We start from the raw sequence: 20,045 nt of genomic DNA on the forward strand, positions 1-20,045 counted from the left end.
TCTATGCTGGCTCTTTATTGCCATCTCACCACAGAGAACGAAGCAAAAAAGGGGGAACTCACCAGGGGCCAAGGAGAGCAGAAGTCAGAACCCCCACAAGAGCACAAGAGGAGGAATCAGTGATGGTACAGTGCCAACACATTAGCTAGGTAACGAGTCACCAAAACTTTTTGAATGCCTTAACCCAAGAGCCTGACTATCAGTCCATGACATATTCACAAACATATTGGACAAAGCTTTAGCAGATCATGGGGCCGAGGGGAGTAGAATGCAGGCTGGCTGAACTTTATGACACCCTGCTGGCAACATGAGGCAAATGGGCATATAAAAAAGGACCAAGAACACCAGGTCCACAAACATGTCAACTGGAGCACCTCAAGTGGCATCCAAACAACAATGGACAGCTGCATCCGGACACAACAAATGATGCACCCTGGGAGACAGCCATCTCACTCTCAGCCAGAAAAGAAGAAGACTACAGATGAAGTACCCACCCACCAGGGTCAAAAGAACAGAAGCTGCACTTCAGGAAAAGAGCACAAAACTATGCAATCCAACACCTAAAAAAGTCATCCAAAGTGCCATGGCAGACACAAACTCAAAGGAAGCCGAAACCATCAGGGCAATAAGGGCATGATCTCGAGGGAGGATCCAAAACAATTTACCCACACTGACGAGGGCAAAAGATTAGAAATCGGAAACCTCCACAAATACAATACATGAGGATCTGATGGAGCCCAGAATCATATACAGAGGGGAGCAGCCTAAGAATTCAGTTCAAACATCAACTGAGGATAACACAAGATCCTCTACCCAGAGAAAAAAGCCTTCTCAGAGGGCACCAGAGACTAAGACATGTTGAAGGGCACCAATGGATACTCCTTCTCAGCCCCAGTGGCCCCACCAAGAAAAAGACCCCAGGGCAGAGCTATGTTATGCACAAGTCATCAGTGTAGACAGAAGGGAGTCCCTCCAATGAAAAAGGATGTATGTCAATATTAACCCAAGAAACAAAAGGCAGTGGATCCTCAGTGGGAATCATAAGCTCACTTATTTTTGCTGCCAACATAGAAGGAGCAACTCCCAGAGAAAGCCCAGCTACACCCAGTGCAACATCAGCCCCTAACTGAAAAGATCTGATGCGTCTAAGCCAAGAGCAAAGTGGGACAAGAGGTTCAATGCACTACATCAAAAGTGCTGGAAAAAAAACTGAGGAGCAAACTTGATGATGATAGTCCTTTGGACTCGAACATGACCACGATTTCAATATCAGGTCGAAGATCGGTGGCTCTGTGTCAGAAGATGGAAGGCAAGGCCAATCTGAGTCCAGAAGGTTCACCCATACATAAAACATGTGAGTGGGTGCTGCTGTAGTGGTGGAAGTTTCTTTAGCTTTGCATGTAGTGCGTTTCCTCCTGGAACTCTGCAGTCCATCTATTCTCTGTCACAGGCCACTGTGATGACTTTGCTTCACCAAGCTGGGTGGCCCTGAGCAAGTGACTCCCAGGTACCAGAATTGATGTCCAGATCACTGAAGGTCACCTTGAGGCAGTCCTTGAATCATTTCCCCTAACCCCCTCCAACTGAATGTGTACCCTAACTGCATGCAAAATTAACTTCTCCAAAAATCTGATTAAAAAAAAAAAAAACAGAGGGGCATCCACAGTAGCACTAAGCCACAAACAACAAATACAAAACAACCACTCCATCAAAGTGGTCATCTCTGAAAAAGCCTCATTACAAGACAAGACGCCCAGCCAAAATTGAAATTCGTCGACAACACACACATAAGACAAAGTATCAAAATTATTTGAACCAGCACTCACCTACGTCCGAGAGAATCCCAGACGCTGTCTTAATCGACTGAGCTACGACATGGTTGTAGCTCAGTCAACAACCTCAGTCTATAACAACCACGTCGTAGCTCAGTCGATTAAGGCAGCATCTGGGATTCTCTCGGACGTAGGCTCGAACCCTCATCACGGCCCTTGTGGATTTGTTCAGTTGATGCATCACGCTGTTGTGATTTCTGTGTGCATTACTCAAAGTTTTTAAAATGTACTTGCTAAAAAAGTAGATGAGAGGTAATGCATAATGCATACACTGTACACTGAGGATACTGTAAGGCCAGATCCCAAATTTGCACCATAAAATAACATACTGAAGTAAACAACATAATAAAAAATGCAGAATAGAACCAGTGATGAGTAGAGGTACTATAGACACAATCAGAAACAGACTGCATGAACAATTGAACATCAAGAGGTCCAAGGCTATTCAATACCTTAGCAGCATAAGAAATATTGCCAAAACAACAGTGAATGTATTCAAGAAACAACAGGACAAGGTCATGCAAGAAGTGCCAGACTAATTGGATTGTATTGGACATCGGAGATTCCTTAGACATCAGAGACAGGACTGACTCATTGGTGGGAGCAGAAGCCTCGAGCTAGTTTTGAGTAAATCACTGTGTGGATGATCATAAAAATCCTCAACTCCTTGTGCCTCAGAGAGGGGCTCAAGTTCTGGATTGCAACCAGCAAGTCAGGCATTGTTGATGTGACTAAGCAGGGAAATGCCATCTCAGCAAGATAGTTTCATGAAGCCACCACAAGCTCCTCCAGAAAAAATAGAAACATTATAATGCAAAAAAAATTATCTTCACACACCCATGATCGCTGGGGGGGCCTTGCCCGAAATGCTGTGCACACTAGTGGCTTTAGGCTTAGTATATATTTGCTATATCTAGAAATCCAACATTCTGCCTGTAACTCATTTTGAATGTATGTACTTTTCCCTAAATAAAACTATAAATTATATGAAAACTATAAATTATATGAAGTATATTATTATACTATAAAACAGCTAACCAAGAGTGTCTGTTGCCAATGCTCAGCATATAAAAATCAGGCTTTTCAACCCATTAAATATTGAACATTTAATAGACCTCGAGACTTACAATAGTGTAATGTAACACACAAATTTGTAATCAGAGACTACAATACCTCATAATAGTCTGGGTAATCCCTCTTGGCTGGTTTTTCAATAAAGGCAACAATAGGCTGTCGGCCATCTTCTGTCATGTAGTCCATAAGGGTCTTAAACAGGATCTTTGCTCGCCTTTTAAATGTTAAAGGTCTGGAAGGACGACCCAGACGACGCCTGCTGTGGGACTGCGAATCATCGTCATCGCTATAGCTGTCTGAATCCTGGAGGACAATATTAGTTTTTAACACGAGTGCAAAACTAATTTTAATCAAATTTTATACATTTCAACAAGGTAATTATTAAACAAGCATGAAATCTGCTTTGACTGGTTGAAGAACTGCTGGAATATGCTAGGAAAGGGTGCATGCCATTTTGGAACACAGGACAGACTTTCACCCCTAAGCTGTGTAAACTCTCAAACTTCCCTTATGTTTAGGGAAATGGTGTTAAAAAGACTTGAGCCCTTTATTCAAAATTATTTCTTAAGAGTACCTACTGTACCCCTACTTTAAAATGGAGCCATTGTACACACTTGCCCATAAGTGTGTACAATGCACTTCTGGTCTCATAAGGAATTAATTGCTTCAGAGTACAGATTTGGAATCAGTCCCTCTAAATATGTTCAAGGTGTAAATTATGAAAAATCTCTCTGACCTGCACTCCAAGGAGCACAATTTTATTGATTGATTAAGTCCTAATAATAAAGACATTTCATTGAATGGACTTTGACAGTAAACTTTCCAGCATGTTCTTCAGGTTACTAACTTCTCCAGCTTTGAATAAGGCTATTAGTGTGCAACAATATTCTACCCTAGACTGAACAGTAATAATGTTGTCAAAAAAAATACTATCTCTGGTTTCACATCTTTCGTTTGAAAGATTTTTGTTAACCAGCCTATGATTTTTCTTGCAATTGTGACAGCTACTTTATTGTGTTCTTTTACTACATTGTTTTTTTCTTTTTGTAGTGTAGTTACGTGTGCTACGAAGGAGGTAGACCTATTTTACTCTATTGCTTTGATTTTGTGAGCAGGCAGCAGCTTCAGTACTAGGTTGGTACTGAGCCCCAGGCTCTAACCACCCCAGGAAGAGAGAAAGGGAGAGTTACAAGGGACCAAGTCTTTTATGGACACACTCACAGGTGCGTTGCACAGCTAGTCTGGTCTTTCTCAGCCAATGCAATAAGCTGAGGGAAGATACTGAGGGAAAAGGGAGGATCCCTATTAAAGCCATCTGTTAAGCCGGTACATGCCAACATCTATACTGTATAAAGAGGCTAATGATGCTAATATAGAAGAAAAAGTTTCATTGTGTCATTACAATTAAGCGAGTACAATAGCACATAGAATAGTGAAAAAGTGGTGTAGTACAAGTAATATTATGTACTTACTAGTTGTACTTGTGTGTAATGCGCTACAACTCTTAATAGACTGGTGCATAGGTTTAACAAACTATTGGACTCTTGTTTTATCTACATTTCAAGTTGTGTATGTAGTTTGCCTCTTGCCACTTAACTTCTCACTGTATTCCATTGTGCACTATTCTGACACTGATAAAATTCTTTCAAATGTGTCCAAGGGCTGGTGTCAGGTAGCTGCCTACCACCATCTAGACTACTGCACACAAATAATGCAAGGTCATGAAAGGTTATTTTCTTGTTTTGATATGTACACATTTTTGAGAGTTCTATATTTATGTAATTATAATAATAAAATGCCCAAATAGAAGTCGGATTAAAAATGTTCTTCGCAACAAACGAAGAAAAATGTTTGTGCTGGCATTTCGTTAAATGGTTGGCGTCTGACCAGGGTAAGGGGAAGTCTTCATACCTTTGACCAACCACATTACTATATTTTAACCCCTAAAAAGGGTGCAATTACATTTATAGCTGGGATCAGTAACTATTGCGGGACAGCGCACCACAGCTATGAATGATTGGGAGTACCGCGTAAGGTTTAAAAGTTCCGCGGTTACATGGGATTCAGATCAGCTTCCTCAGGGTTCTAGTAAACAGACGCCATTTAAAAAAAAAATTGTGGGTAATATTCCTGGGTGTAAAAGCCTCTGTACTAAGTGAGCAACCAAGGCAGGTGCATGCAACACGAGCTAACAGCACTGCTATTCAGTATGTAACCACAGCATTGCCTAAAAATTTCAAAATATATATGTAACTGGTATTATTTAGCCATGATAATATCAAACTCGGTGCTCAAGTTTGCTGATACACGTATGAGCCAACCAAGTGCGTGGTGCGCTTCAGTTTACCAGTGTCTCCCACCCAGTAATGACTGCCTATAATTCTTTGTGAAGAATTTAATTGTTTTTGTGCTTTTTTGGTTTCTGAACATGAAAGTTCTATTATACATCACTCATGGGTTCCAAGAAAGTCAGCAGTAAAGTTCAATCTAAGAAAATAGTTGTGAGGATGACAATAGAGGAAAAAACGGAGAGATGATTCATAGTGAGACAATGTGATGTCTCACTACACACAAGTGTTAAAACGTTGGGAAAAACAAGTGTCTATAGACAGATCCTTAGTAAGACAAGCAAGCAGTGAGCCACAACCAGGTCCTAGTGGTATGCCTGCAAAACATAAGAGAATACTCCCAGAAATGTCATCACTGCTGTTATAATGGAAGGGACTTCCCTTCCAAACATTAACACCTCTCCTCCTACCCCCCCTTCACTGTCTTCCATACACAAACAAGTCCTCAATAAAGGTAAGATGTACTTGTATATACTGTAGTACAAAATATTAGTAGTAGTATGTATAAAATGTATTTTTAAGTTAATAATTTTGTGGGTGTGGAATGGATTAATGAAATTTACATTATTTCTTATGAAAAAAATTTCATTTTCAAATTTCAAGGAATTTTCAGCTTTCGAACTATCTCTGGGAAAGGATTAAATTAAAAAATGGGAGGTACCATTGTAATTGAAAAAAATTGCTTGCATAAATTCAGTCAAAATATTCGTGCTGAAGTTGCAGGAATATAGCGAGTCTTTAAGAAAGAACACAGTTGGCAATGGTGCGATGACCTTGACTACAACCAATACATTTTCCAACCATTCTTACTAAATGATTTCAACCCAAGCTAAGCTCTAAAATTATTTACAGACAAGATAAGACAGAATTTTGATGCTATGATATAAATTGCTCCTCCACAGGATACAAAACAAATAGCAAATTCAGTGCCTGGTACTGTTTACTATTTGCTCTCTTTCAGAGAACTTTACATCCTATTTAGTAAAGGAATAAAATGCAAACAGTAATTTTAAACGATAATTTAATTTGTAAAAAGAATGAGTGAGTAATTTCAAGAGGTAAATATAATATTGAAGCGAGGTTTTCAAGTAAAAACTTAAGGTGTGACAAAGAATTAGGGTCCAAAACTCTTGCACGAAGTACGTCCTAAACATCCCAAACATTGATTAACTGGGTTTGTCTCATACTTCAGCTCTTATCTCCTTTCCAGTCTTAATTTCCACTGCCTCGCAGCTCTCACACAAATTTGTGGAAGCCTCCATAGAAAAAAATCACTCCGCCTGACCAATAATGACTTGCACTTTCTTCAACTCATCTCTCAAGTCTCTTGTAAACACAATTTACTCAAATGGTAATCCTTACCTCTTCATCCACTGCTATTATCTCTTCAGCTTTATTCTGTATATATTTTTGCAGCTTCACAGCATCACGGTATATTCTTGAATCAGGCCGATTGTACTGCTGAGCATTGTCAAACATCAGGTTGAAGTCATCTAACATCTCAGATATGAAGCGGTATTCTCCCTTCTGTGAATTACAAGTTATGATCAGATCTATTATTTTACTTTAAATAATTTAACAACCCATGTGGCTCTCATTTTATATGATTATCTAGCTGCATACATTTACACTAGACACAAAGTCTATTTCTGAGGGGAATCACAAGGAGTATCCCTACTACAATTACACATCAGTCACATGGCAGACTCATGATTGAAAAATTAAAAGCAAATTAAAAGCAAGACTAAATTAGGAGTCATCTGCAAATTTCCTTGCAGATGGTATTACCAAATTTATTGGTGCCCTAGTACTTTTGACAAATTTATATCAATTCATTAATAACTGAATAAAGGGATATTACAACAGCTAGTAAAGTTAAGGATTTCCCCTTGCATCAATAAACACCATCTACATCATTACTTTTACTACTACATCTTAGTCTATTTGTTGGCCATCACACCTACTAGCAAAATCTTACAAAAAAACTAACAAACATCAATTCCCACTTTCATGGGGTAGGAATGTATTTGCACAGTGATGACAGGGGAGCATTGGCCTATGGGAAACAGTTAAAACGTACACAAAAAAAAATCCATACATTCAGTACATCCTCTACACCAGGCATGTCAAACATGCGGTCCAAAGGCCACATGCGGCCATTTGCAAGCACACGTGGCCCTGAACAAAGGATACTGTAGTACTACTGTATATTACTATGTAATACAAAGGATACTATATTCTGCAATAATATTTATTAAATGACTTCATTTAGTTGTCATGTGTGGCTCTCACAACACAAATGTGACCTATATGGCCCTCGGGGGACCCTCAGTTTGGCATGCCTGCTCTACACAATACAGTATATATTCACAGGGAGCAAGCACCATAACACCCCAGCAATCATCCACAGCAGTACCTCACTGTTTCACAACTCCTAAGTGTAAAGCATTCCTTATGAGTTACATAAAACTTAATTTGCTCATTCCCTATGTCTAACTGGTCCTGCCTAATCATGTTCATTATAACTCATCAAGTTCAGTTCACATTCAATCAACTGTTTCAGTATCTGCTCATCACCATTTTGGTGATGAGCAGATACTTAAGTAGCATTAAGTAGCAGATACTTGAGTAGCATTTCCCATATTCTTCTCTTTTCTAGTCTGATAATTATACATTCTTATTGTCACTTTATATGACAGGTTCTTAATTCCTGAGATTAACTACACCATCCTTCTGTGTACAGGTTCAATAGAATTTATATCATTCAATAGAATGCTACAATAGACCAAGCTGTATAATTTAAATAAAGTTCAACATAAAATGAACATCATCACTGAGCAGCAGAAATGGATGTTAATCTAAATTTCTCACTCAGGCCATACCAGCAACATTCCTCCCCAATTTAATCTACTTCCAATTACACATGAACAAATCTATCTGGTCAAACAATGAATCTAGACACTTAAGGAGATCAACCACTACCTAGAAAAGCACCATTTATAAATTTTCCTCTCTCTCTCTCTCCCCACCACTACTATTTTACTTGTGTCCATAGTGACCTTTAGCAATCTTCTCTGATATCTCTCAACAAAACTCTCAACTAATACCATGCACAAACCTACACAATTTAAAGCCAAAAGAATTTACACATATGCATACATCATAAAATACTCCATTATTTTGCAAGCCACACATTAATAACCATACATCTGATAGCCCAATTATAAAGTACAAGCAAAAAAACTCAATAATAAGGGGCTCAAACACACAAACACCATCTTGAACAATGTTAACTGACATCCTTACAGGCAGGGAGACTGTAGCAAAGTAACATGGTGGTGGAATATTACCACAGGAATGGTATAGATGTGAAAAACAAAACCTGATGTGATGTTGCACTGCCCCATACCTTGAGATGGGTACACCTGCCCATAAACCAGCCCCCAGAATTTAATGATCATTTAACTAAAACTAGAATTTTTCAGGCATGAGTCACATGCAGCATCTGAAATACTTCAAGCTACCTCTGAAACCGAGGCTAAATTTTGTTTTCTATGGGGCAATGACTTTTGTAAAGCAACAGTGTTATAAACATAGTAATGAAACTAAATTAAAATACACTAAATGCCAGATATCAGAAACAATATCTGATCTATTATTCCAACTTGAAAAAACATACCACTATTTTTTTCCTGATCTGTGACATGGAGATTGGGTTCTTAATTTCTATGTAGTAGTCAGCATGCCACCGTCTATTGGGCAGGCGTTTGAAGGGCTCAACTAGCTGGTAGTTGGGATCTGGCAATAAGAAAATTGTTGATTAGTAAATTTGACAATAAGAAAATAGCAAATTACTGAATTTGTGGTCCAAGTTCTTTTACAAGATACAGAAGTACATTAATTTATTTAAAGAAGTACTGCATATTCTTTATTTCACTTATCACTTTATGATGGTCACAGCAAACAATAAGTCACACATTATTTGACAACTTTAGGTCATTCACATGAAAATATTCCTGGAAGTAATTTATTGTTAATACCATAGCTTGTAGCAGAGGAACAAAGTTTCCTTTACAGGATTAATATACAGTACATTAATCTATGTGGTGTAGTAGTTATATGCAAATACATATTTATACATTTATGAGAACTCTACAAATTTCATATTGGAAAGGAATGGGGGGGGGGGTGGAGGAGGAAGATGGAGGAAAAATCAAAGGAAGCAAGAAGGAAAGATGGGAAGGGCAACAAAAATGGGAACAAAGGGGGAATGGAAATACACCTGCCATTAGGAGCAGCTCCTGACACCTGCCATTAGGAGCAGCACCCGACACCTGCCACTAGGAGCAGCACCCGACACCTGCCACTAGGAGCAGCACCCGACACCTGCCACTAGGAGCAGCACCCGACACCTGCCACTAGGAGCAGCACCCGACACCTGCCACTAGGAGCAGCACCCGACACCTGCCACTAGGAGCAGCACCCGACACCTGCCACTAGGAGCAGCACCCGACACCTGCCACTAGGAGCAGCACCCGACACCTGCCACTAGGAGTAGCACCCGACACCTGCCACTAGGAGCAGCACCCGACACCTGCCATTAGGAGCAGCGCTCGACACCTGCCATTAGGAGCAGCGCTCGACACCTGCCATTAGGAGCAGCGCTTGACACCTGCCATTAGGAGCAGCGCTCGACACCTGCCATTAGGAGCAGCGCTCGACACCTGCCATTAGAAGCAACACCAGACACCTGCCATTAGAAGCCTCACTCAATACCTGCCATTAGAAGCCTCACTCAATACCTGCCATTAGAAGCAGCGCCCGAGACACCTGCCATTAGAAGCAGCGCCCGAGACACCTGCCATCAGAAGCAGCACCCAACACCTGCCATTAGAAGCAGCACCTGACACCTGCCTTTAGGGGCAGTACCCTAAACCTACCATTAGGAGAAGACAGATTCTTGGCAGCCAGGAAAAGCTGCCACTGAGGGTTGTCTGGATCAACATCTTCCTCACTTTCTTCTTCTTCATGAGTAGCACCCAGAGGCATCTCTGTCCCTCCACTGTCCTCTTCAGGCAGTGGCAACTCAATGCCTTCCTCCAATTCTGCCATTAATACTGACCAATTCTTGTTGTTAATACTCCTCTTACTTCTGAAACACAATGTATAATAATTAATCTTTTGCAACCCACAATTTACACAGTTAAGTTTTCACAGTTTTACAGTTAGTACAATTTACACAGATTTTGCAAAAGCCTTTAACAAATGTGACCATGGTGTTATTGCACATAAAATGCGTTCAAAAGGAATTACCGGAAAAAATAGGCAGATGGATCTACAATTTCCCGACTAACAGAACCCAATGTGTAATAGTCAACAAAATCAAATCCGGTCCATCAATCGTGAAGATCTCAGTCCCCAAGGGTACTGTGGGGACTGAGCTTCTCCCTTCCATCTCCCTTACTTTACACTAATTTGAATTGAATTCCAGCAGCTATTCGTCTGTCCACTCCTGAAGTTGTCAAGGGTTTCTTGCAGTTCTTACTCTCCTCATTAACTTTCATATCATCAGCAAACATCAATATGCATCAATGGATATGAGCAAATTACCTTTGTGAGGTCATTTATATAAATTAAAAAGAGCAATGATCTAAAACCCTGTGGAACACCACTTTCCACTGCAGCCTGACGTATCCTCTCTGACTATCACCCTTTTGCCCCCAGTCCGTCAAATACATTAACTTCAGTTCTGTCTAGTGTTGTTTCTGGCTATCTGTTGTCACCCCTGCTCAGACACCAATCTAACTCCAGTTTGTAGACCTCCTGGAACCTCTTGTTGAGTTTTTCACACACACTTCTTTGTAATTCTCCAAGTATATTCCTTCCTGGGTCCCACATTCCATTGTCATAATCCATTGTTTTTCTCAATATATGGCTGTGCAACAGCTCTTTGCTTTAATGTTTTTTCAAACTTCTACTCTGCTGCCTTCCTGATTTTAGTGTACTCATCCCCTGGCTGCCTCAGTACCCATGTCCCCATGCTTTTTTTCATTACTTTTTTTGTTTTTCTCCTCCTCTTATCATCTCAAGATAACCTCTTCCTCCTTACTTTGTTGAACCATGGGTTTGCTCTTCTCCTTTCTTCCATTTCCCTCCTGAGAGGTATGAACCATTCTGTTGCTTCTTTACATTTGTGTTGTGAGTTCCATCTTCTCTCTATTGGGTGTCATGTGATCTGTTTTGTTTATCATTGCCTGCTGTTGTCAGTTTTGTCTAGTTCTACCTTTTTGGTGATTATTTCCTCTTTTACATTTGTCAGTTTTTCTCAGTAACTGTGATGATATGATGATGCAGTTCTGCCACCCATTCTTGCAGTTTTACCCCATAATTTGTAATGCCATCTACATTTGTGCACCAAATTTGTATACTGCTCATTCCTAGTGGACTGCTTAGTGTCTTCCTTTGGGCTAGTCCAATTCTGGGGGGTGCCATTTATTAGTAGTGACTTGGTGCATCTCCCAAAGGCTTTGCTGGACCAGTGTTTTGCTACAGGGTGCCTTTACTGCAAAGTAGCCCTCCAATGAAAGACAAAAATGTAATAGCCATGCATAAGCTTGGCTTCAAAAAGTAGCAGAGAGATATCAAAAGAGGCAACACAACCTAAACAGTACCAAGCACGTGAGGGAAGTGGGTGGTAGACGGGTGGTAGCTGTAAGAGTGGTTTACCCAGTACCAGCTATTGTTTGCATTTTTTGTCTTTTCATTTCTTCCAGGCATTAGTTTGTGTTGTTAATTTCCTTCAGTTTTGGATCTATCTCTTATCCCCATTCTCCTCTTACCTCATTAAGAGAAGCAGATTCTAGTCTTTGTTCCCCATAGACCCATACACATCTCAGAAGCCAGGTACAATCTGCAGGGTTAGTGGTATCAGTACTGAAGCTTCAAGGAGCTATTGCAGAGGCCAACCCAGAAAATGGTTCACAAATACAAAAATATTGGTCTTCATATTTCACTCGGTATGATAGTGACGCCAGCTGGCAAGGGGTTAACTTTTAGATACTTTTGACCCCTGTAAGAAGTGTGAGCTAATTTGGACATGGATGTTTAGTATAAGTACCTAACCCAAATACAATCATGAGTCTAAGAAAAAAGTAAATGAGAGAGCAAAGTTAATATGTATATGATAATAAAATAAAGGTATGAATGAATACTTTCAAGAATGAATTACAGAGAAGAGAAATATTACTTAGTTGCTAACTAAAAAGCCAGTGATGTTTCTCTCCTAGCCCCTCCCCCCCTCAAGTAAAATATGTTTTCTTTATATTAAACCTTATGAAGTGAATCATAAGCAAATATTCATTCAGTGAAAGCTTGCCTAAAATTATATTTAGCATCAACTACAAGCAACCCATTGTTATATTTTTTTTGTTACCTGAGACGAACACTTTTCTTGGCATTGAGAATTTGAAGCAGGTCACCCTTCCGTAGTTGTGCCAGTTTCTTGAGAGTGCGGGCATCCTTAAAGATTCGGGAGCCTGGTTCATTGAAGGCACATGCATTGTTAAACAGGAGAGAAAAGTCGTCCTCGAGATCATCAACATTTTTGTATTGTTTTGACACAATGCGCTGTGCTATTATCTTCAGGTCAATTGGGTGGCTAATCAACTGGTAGTAATCTGGGTATTTCTGAAAATAAAAACAACTTTATTACCCGAGTAGACTTTGTTTTAAAAAAACAAAAATAACATTAAATGTATTGAAATGCCTCTTACTTGTGGGCTTTCCATGGCTCCTTGTTGCTAGCTGCTCTGGTCAGTTTCCCACCTATCGAGTCATATCAAGTTCTTGCAAGTCATTAAAAAACTAAAAGGAACCATAGCTCAAAACCTAGCCCCCCCTCACAGAGAGCACCAAATTCAAGCCGAAAAGGATAACCCAAAAGCTGTAAGCTTGACACCATTTAACATACACTAACTAGTTCCTGAAATTCAGGTGAAATGGGACGTGCAAGTAAGCATCCTGAAGATCAAGGAGCACCAACCAGGAATCCACCTGCAAGACCAGAAACACGTGAGCTAAAGTGGTCAAACAAAAGGTCAGACCAGGAATGAAAAGATTCAATCCAGTGAGGTTAAGAATGTACCATAAGTCTGCAGAGTCCCGCTTGGGAACAGGAAATAACCGAGACACCCACTGCAAAACGGGTTATATCTACTATGCCGGAGTCTAACGAAGTTACAATGAATGAACAGAGCTGCAGGATAGACTTATGACCCAAGAACCCCAACATGAGAGGAGGGGGTCTTGGGTCACCAGTTTAAAAGTGCCAGATGTCCCCCCACATCATCAAATGAGAACTATGAAAGGTTAGACGCAAAAAAAAAAAAAAACAGAAGCACCCTTCTAAAACAACTGAGAACAATGCCAACTAGAAGTGGTGAAGACCAAAGGAAGCATTACAGCCCAAGAATTCAGCTACAATGGAAGCCTACCTTGCCTCCAAGCAACAGGGACAGAACTTCTCTGTGATTGAATCTGACTGAGGGGCTGGAAAACACCAGCCTAAAGTAGGCTATTAAGGACTCCTAGGGCTGATGTGATTCATGTGTGTGGAGTTATCTCAGTGTGGCAAGCTATAGGGAGCCACCATTTGACCCCTCAAGAAATTATAAGGATAAATACGATGGAAGACTGCAAGAAACTATAATATAACCAGGACAAAATTAAAATATGGTTATCTTGAGATGATTTCGGGGCTTTTTAGTGTCCCCGCGGCCCGGTCTCTTAAGTGGCTTCTTGAATTCAACCCAACACTCAAACTGCACACTGTTTTTATGTCCCTTTCTTAATACACATAAAAGAAATTCTACAAAATTCTCTCTCTTTTTTTTATTTATATATAATTCATAATAATAATTCATTGTGTCAGGGGACAGGAAGCCAGAGTGTATTCATATATGTTAGGCTTATATCGAGGTCCCTTCCCCAGGATGCAACCCCACAACAAGCTGACTAACTCCTGAATGCCTACTTACTGCTAGGTGAACAGAGGCATTAGGTGAAAGGATATTTGCACAACCATTTCTGTCCTGCCCCGGGATTTGAACCCAGAATTTTCAACTTTGTATCGTGAATGAACCGGACTGTACTACCGGGACCTTCTAAAGGGTCCCGGTAGTACAGTCGGTACCCGGTAATGATGAATAAAGGTCCTTTATACATCATAAAACATTTACTGTATTTATGATGTAACAAAAATGAAATTCTAATTACTGTACTGTATTTTAGTTTGGCCGTAGTGAGGCGAAGAAATGCTGATGACAATACTCTAAAAATAAATTTTCATATAAACTATTTGTAATGAATTTCTTCTATCACAAATGTCTTCCTGGCCCATAAAATTACTTGAAATTTTTCATTGTAAATGTTTCTGAGCATAGGCATCCATAAATGGATGATGACACCTAAAATTGTGCCAATATTTTTAATAATGTCCAGGAAAATAGCCAAGGCTCTCAGGATTTTTTCTCAAGAAGGCAAATTATTGTCAGAGGTCTCTAGTGTAGAATGACAACCACACAAAATATTTAGGAACGTTAAGTATTAATAAGAGGCATGTTAAATCAAGTCAAAATGAGAGGAACACTATGGGTTAATCATTTGAGAATGACAGGAGGTTTAAGGGTTAAGTAAATTCAAAGTAACAAAGCTGGGTACTGGAAACAGGAGGCTGGGCACAAGGTACTTCATAAGAGAGGAAATGCTCCTCATATCAGACAGAGAAAGAGATAGGGGGGGGGGGGTTAAAATAACACCGAACCTATCACCAGAATCCTACATCAAGCAAATATCAGCAGCTGCATAGTGAAGTTTTACCATTATAAGAACTGCCATTAGGATCCTGAACAAAATGTCATTCAGGACCTTGCATATCATTTATGTCAGACCAATTCTGGAATATGTGGCACCAGGGTAGAGATCATATCTCATTAATCATAAGATGAAGATGGAGAAAGTTCAGTGGTATGCCACTAGACTAGTCCCAGGAGCTGAGAGGTATGAGATACAAAAAATGACTAGATAAGTTAAACCTCATGTTACTTTAGGAGAAGAAACAAAAACATGATCACCACATACAAAATACCCACAGGGATATACATGAAAAACAAGGACAGATTATTTAAAATAGGTAGAATAGATGGAAATTAGGTACCCAAGTAAGCCACAAACATCAGAAGTAAGTTTTTCACTGTCATGATAGTGAACAATAGGAACAATTTGAACAATTGTGCTAAGCTATGAATGGGTGGAAGCAAATGCCATAAACAATTTTAAATATACATATGACAAGAGCCTAATACACTGGGACCAATACACTAATACAGAGTTGGGACCAATACACCAGTCGATTAAGAGTCAACAGACAAAAAGCTCAAGAGAAATGGTTCATCCTCCACAAATACAACTGAGCGAGTTGACCAGGCCACACACTAGAAGGTGAAGGGACGACGACGTTTCGGTCCGTCCTGGACCATTCTCAAGTCGGCTCAATGGTCCAGGACGGACCGAAACGTCGCCGTCCCTTCACCTTCTAGTGTGTGGTCTGGTCAACATACTTTAGTCACGTTATTGACTCATCGCCTGCAACTGAGCAAGTACTTAAAAGATAGATAAAAGGGATCAATTTAAGTTTTTATTTCATTCAAATAAAATATGTATTTTGTATGATAACTCACTTGTCTTGAGGGAAGGAGCCGAAAATCATACGAATATAAACGACCATCAGGGTCCATAGCAGTCATTACAGCCCCAAAGAGTTCCTCAATAGCATCTTCCATTGTCATTGGCTCACCATCCTCTTCCAGAATCATGGGTGCCGACATGGCCAGCGGCGTCTTGGGGGGTCGTCCACGCTGTAAGAAATACAGTATAGCAAACGGTGAGGAAATAAATAAGGAAGACCAAATCTAGTTTCACTAAAGATCAAAATCCACTTTCAGTAAAGATCAAAAGAATATACATTCAAACTACTGTACTGTATTAGGAATGAACTTTAGTAGACTGTATGTGCAATAAACTAAAGTATTGCCTCAAGAATAATTAAATATGGAGCATTATATTACACAAGCATTACAGTTTTCACATTTCTCCTCATATGGCAACTGGATTCAAACTGACAAATATTAATCTTTTCAAGACAATGGCCTCAGTCAAACCTAATGTTCTAATATGTATCGGCAGCTAACTGCATTCACATACAGTACATTTTATATTACAGGATTTCCAAAAGACTGAACGTAGAACAGAGAACTGTATACAGTATTAAGATAACCGTTAATTGTGACCAATCAAAGCCAATATCACTGGTTCCCCTATCCAAGCCTCACTAGTTAAAACAAAACTATATTTGTAAATGTAATTAAAAATACAAAAGCAACTTACCTTTTCTCCTTTTCTTTCAGGCTGCTTAGAAGATGTGCTTGCATATTAATACATAGGTACAGAGTAAGTACAATAATAGTGTACAATAATGCACACATCTACAATTTTATTCAATAATGTATATGACAATAGAATATTGATCAACCAAATTTGATTGAGGAAGATGTACAGTACTTGGTCAATATACCAGGCTCAAGCAAGCAAAACTTTATATTAAAAGGATCAAAAACAATCACAGTAACTTAAGCTGACATACAATATTGTACATTATATAGATACCCAGTATATATGATTCAATAATCAATCTTTCAAAACTTTAAATATAATTTAAGTAATGTAAAATACACTTAACAATACCCTCTTCCCGTGTCGTTCTTCCTCCTCCATCTGTTGTTGCCGAAGTTTTTCCTTGTTTATCTCGTCTGGAGCTCGATCTTTTGCCACCATGAAGATCGCCCACAATTCACACGCATCTTTGTACTCATCTGTTGACTAAAACCAAAGATATTTCTGAGTAATTCTATTGAAAACATGATAAAGAGTAAATGTCAACTAGCTTAATACATCATTATACAAGTCATTCTCCAAATAGAGAGATACCTATAGCTACAATGGATGTGATGTGTTGAATAAGGACTGCCAAGCCCCCTAAAACACCAGCTATGAATGTAATTAAATATTTTCTAATTGAATTTGGTGACTCCCTAAGCTAGCTACATTGAGATCGCTCCACACAAGTCGCATCAATTTTAGGAGTCCTTAATAGCCTATCAGAGACCAGCGTCAGAACCTGGCCCCTCACACAGGTGTAGGGAGCAGGGGATTCTTTACAATCACCCTCCAGACAAAAAACCAGCATTGAAAGTAATGAAACGCCATTTTCTAGGCGAGCCCTGGAGACTTCCTGGAACTATCAGGCTGATATTTGTTATAGTAGTCCGAGGCATCAGTCAATTGGAGTTCAGCCTACTGAGGACCACGAGCCAGAGCCTGGCCCGCCCTCAGAGAGGCAAGGAGCAATGGCCTATGGAAACCCCCATGTATTTGGAGGCATTCCATGCTCCCACATGCTCATGTCCTTGGGCAGAACAAGAGCAAGCAAGCAATCCTCCAGTGGTGCAAAGGATGTACAGTACCACCGAAGTATACATGATGACACCCACTTCTCACCACTGGAGCATTCGAGTATGGCAAAAATCATGTCAAGCTCCAAAGAAAATACAAAGAGGGTTGTTTACAAGTGCAGACCAAAAGATGAACGCAGCTGCAAAGGGCATTAGAGGCATGCTGTATGTACAAGCATGTGAACCCTAGTGCACCCTTTAAACAATAACCCCTGAATAACCTCAACATCAGAGCCTACCAGAGGAGTCTTGAACTACCCTGGTTATCTTGAGATGATTTCGGGGCCTTTTAGTGTCCCCGCGGCCCGGTCCTCGACCAGGCCTTCACCCCCAGGAAACAGCCCGTGACAGCTGACTAACACCCAGGTACCTATTTTACTGCTAGGTAACAGGGGCATAGGGTGAAAGAAACTCTGCCCATTGTTTCTCGCCGGCGCTTGGGATCGAACCCAGGACCACAGGATCACAAGTCCAGCGTGCTGTCCGGTCGGCCGACCGGCTCCCTACCCTTGCACTACTCTAGGCAAGGCATCCTACACAGAAGGCTGGCCTCCATGGGACAAACTCCCAAACCCACTAGAAGTTGCTGTCAGGGTGGGGGCACTGGCAAACAAGCTCCTAAGGGAAGGGCAGCCCTAAGCACATACAACTTAAGATAAATAGTAACCAAAGTCCACATAACAAGTCAGGCTTCTAAACATATGTACATGAAGCTATTACTAAACTTTAAACAATACACAAGAAAATAGGTACCACAGGACAGTCCAAGGGATGGCCAACACTTCTCTAGAATCAGTTGGGACCCATAAGGCTTGTGACTCAAAAAGCTATCCACACAGGTGAACATCAGGCAACTGGCTGACTACTGCTGGCGTGGAAGCCAACTGCTCTCAGTGGTGCTGCATCCTGGTGGTGTGGCCAAACTACAATGGTTTCCAGGGGTTCGTATTGTCCGGATTGGACAATGCATTTATAAGATACGCATATAACAAAATAGATCATATTAACATAGTTCTTCATTATTATTTGTGTTATTATGTATTACTCAGCAATGATATAAAGGCACCAACTGCATATCCACTTTGTGGACACTTCTTACTACTATTGTTCTTCTCTGAGCATCGGACAGGTGCTTGCATCTATTTATTACTGCATAATCCTTCAGTTCCAGTTATTAGGAGCTGTTCTTATTTTTAAAAAATCAATCAAAATCAATTTCTGAAAATATTTTGATGAAAGTTTCATGACACTGAAGTCAATAAGTTGGAGATTTGTTTAACATTAAGTTATTTTTACGCAATTCTAATATTTTTCGCTATTATGCTCCCTATATTCGCGGTATAATGCGCAGTCTAAGGGTTAACTAAAGTTTGATATTTATTTATGTATTACAAAACATGTTTATAATGATATACAAAATGATCATCATGGTGTATATACAAACAAGATTTAACAATGATATTATTTTGTAAAGATGAAGTGCAAAAACCTCTACTGTACATAAATACTCACCTTTCTCAGACACATTTGAATCACAATCTTTTGCCATGGAAACCTTAACATCGACAAAGCATTTCTGAGGTTGGCAGGGTCTGTAAAAATAACCTTGATACACACATGATGAACTTATGCTGTAAGTAAACCTAACAGGAGAACAAATTTCAACTACAATATACCTTGGCATAATAAAGCTTGGCATTGTCCACCAACAACTGCACATCTTTGCAAAACTCTTCCAACTCATTATAAACATCTGTTTTAATCTTCTGCTGGATTTTCAGCATGTCTATTGGAATTTTGATCATATCGTAGTACTGAGGTTCCGTCTTCTTCCGTGGAACACGAAGGAACGCCTCGCACAGATATGTCTCGTCATCCTTCTTCTTGTTTCTCAGAGCGTCAAATATATACTGTATTGTGTCAACCTGCAAGTGATAAGTCACAAAAGGAAAATAAGCAAAATTATGTATAATGTGCCTTTCAGCATAATACTGAAATATAATACTATTTGCTACTGATGATACTACCTTCATCTATTTAAACAACAGCCCCCACACACTAAATATAGTACTGTACTGTAATATTGTAAATAATAAATTAAAAAAAAAAAAAGGCCATTCATGGATGTTAATCAACAAACTCACGCTAAACATAGCACGGATCTACTAAATTTGATTTGGAGGTAAATCATCATCAAACCAAACTCACCTTCAAATACACAATGT

At 39.7% G+C, this 20,045-nt stretch overlaps 1 protein-coding gene across 22 annotated transcripts in view; it reads right to left on the reverse strand.

The window, feature by feature from the left end:
- The window catches only part of LOC123759141 (protein polybromo-1), a 98,400-nt gene that overhangs the window by 64,265 nt on the left and 14,090 nt on the right, over window positions 1-20,045 (reverse strand). For 12 of the 22 annotated variants that reach the window (XR_011229365.1, XR_011229363.1, XR_011229364.1 and 9 more), the window contains exons 4-11: window positions 19,497-19,745; window positions 17,054-17,188; window positions 15,991-16,167; window positions 12,687-12,940; window positions 10,195-10,406; window positions 8,934-9,052; window positions 6,617-6,781; window positions 3,006-3,209 (exon numbers count right to left, since the gene is read on the reverse strand). Coding sequence is in view for 10 of the 22 variants with exons in the window: in XM_069329026.1 (XP_069185127.1) it covers window positions 3,006-3,209; window positions 6,617-6,781; window positions 8,934-9,052; window positions 10,195-10,406; window positions 12,687-12,940; window positions 15,991-16,167; window positions 17,054-17,188; window positions 19,497-19,745 (1,515 nt within the window). In the remaining 12 variants the exon portion in view is untranslated. Of the gene's footprint in view, window positions 1-3,005; window positions 3,210-6,616; window positions 6,782-8,933; window positions 9,053-10,194; window positions 10,407-12,686; window positions 12,941-15,990; window positions 16,168-16,696; window positions 16,718-17,053; window positions 17,189-19,496; window positions 19,746-20,045 lie in introns of all 22 variants that reach the window. The other 10 variants (XR_011229361.1, XR_011229358.1, XR_011229359.1 and 7 more) reach the window with 1 other exon arrangement.

Source organism: Procambarus clarkii, chromosome 22, assembly GCF_040958095.1.
Source record: "Procambarus clarkii isolate CNS0578487 chromosome 22, FALCON_Pclarkii_2.0, whole genome shotgun sequence".
Taxonomy (NCBI): Eukaryota; Metazoa; Arthropoda; class Malacostraca; order Decapoda; family Cambaridae; genus Procambarus; species Procambarus clarkii.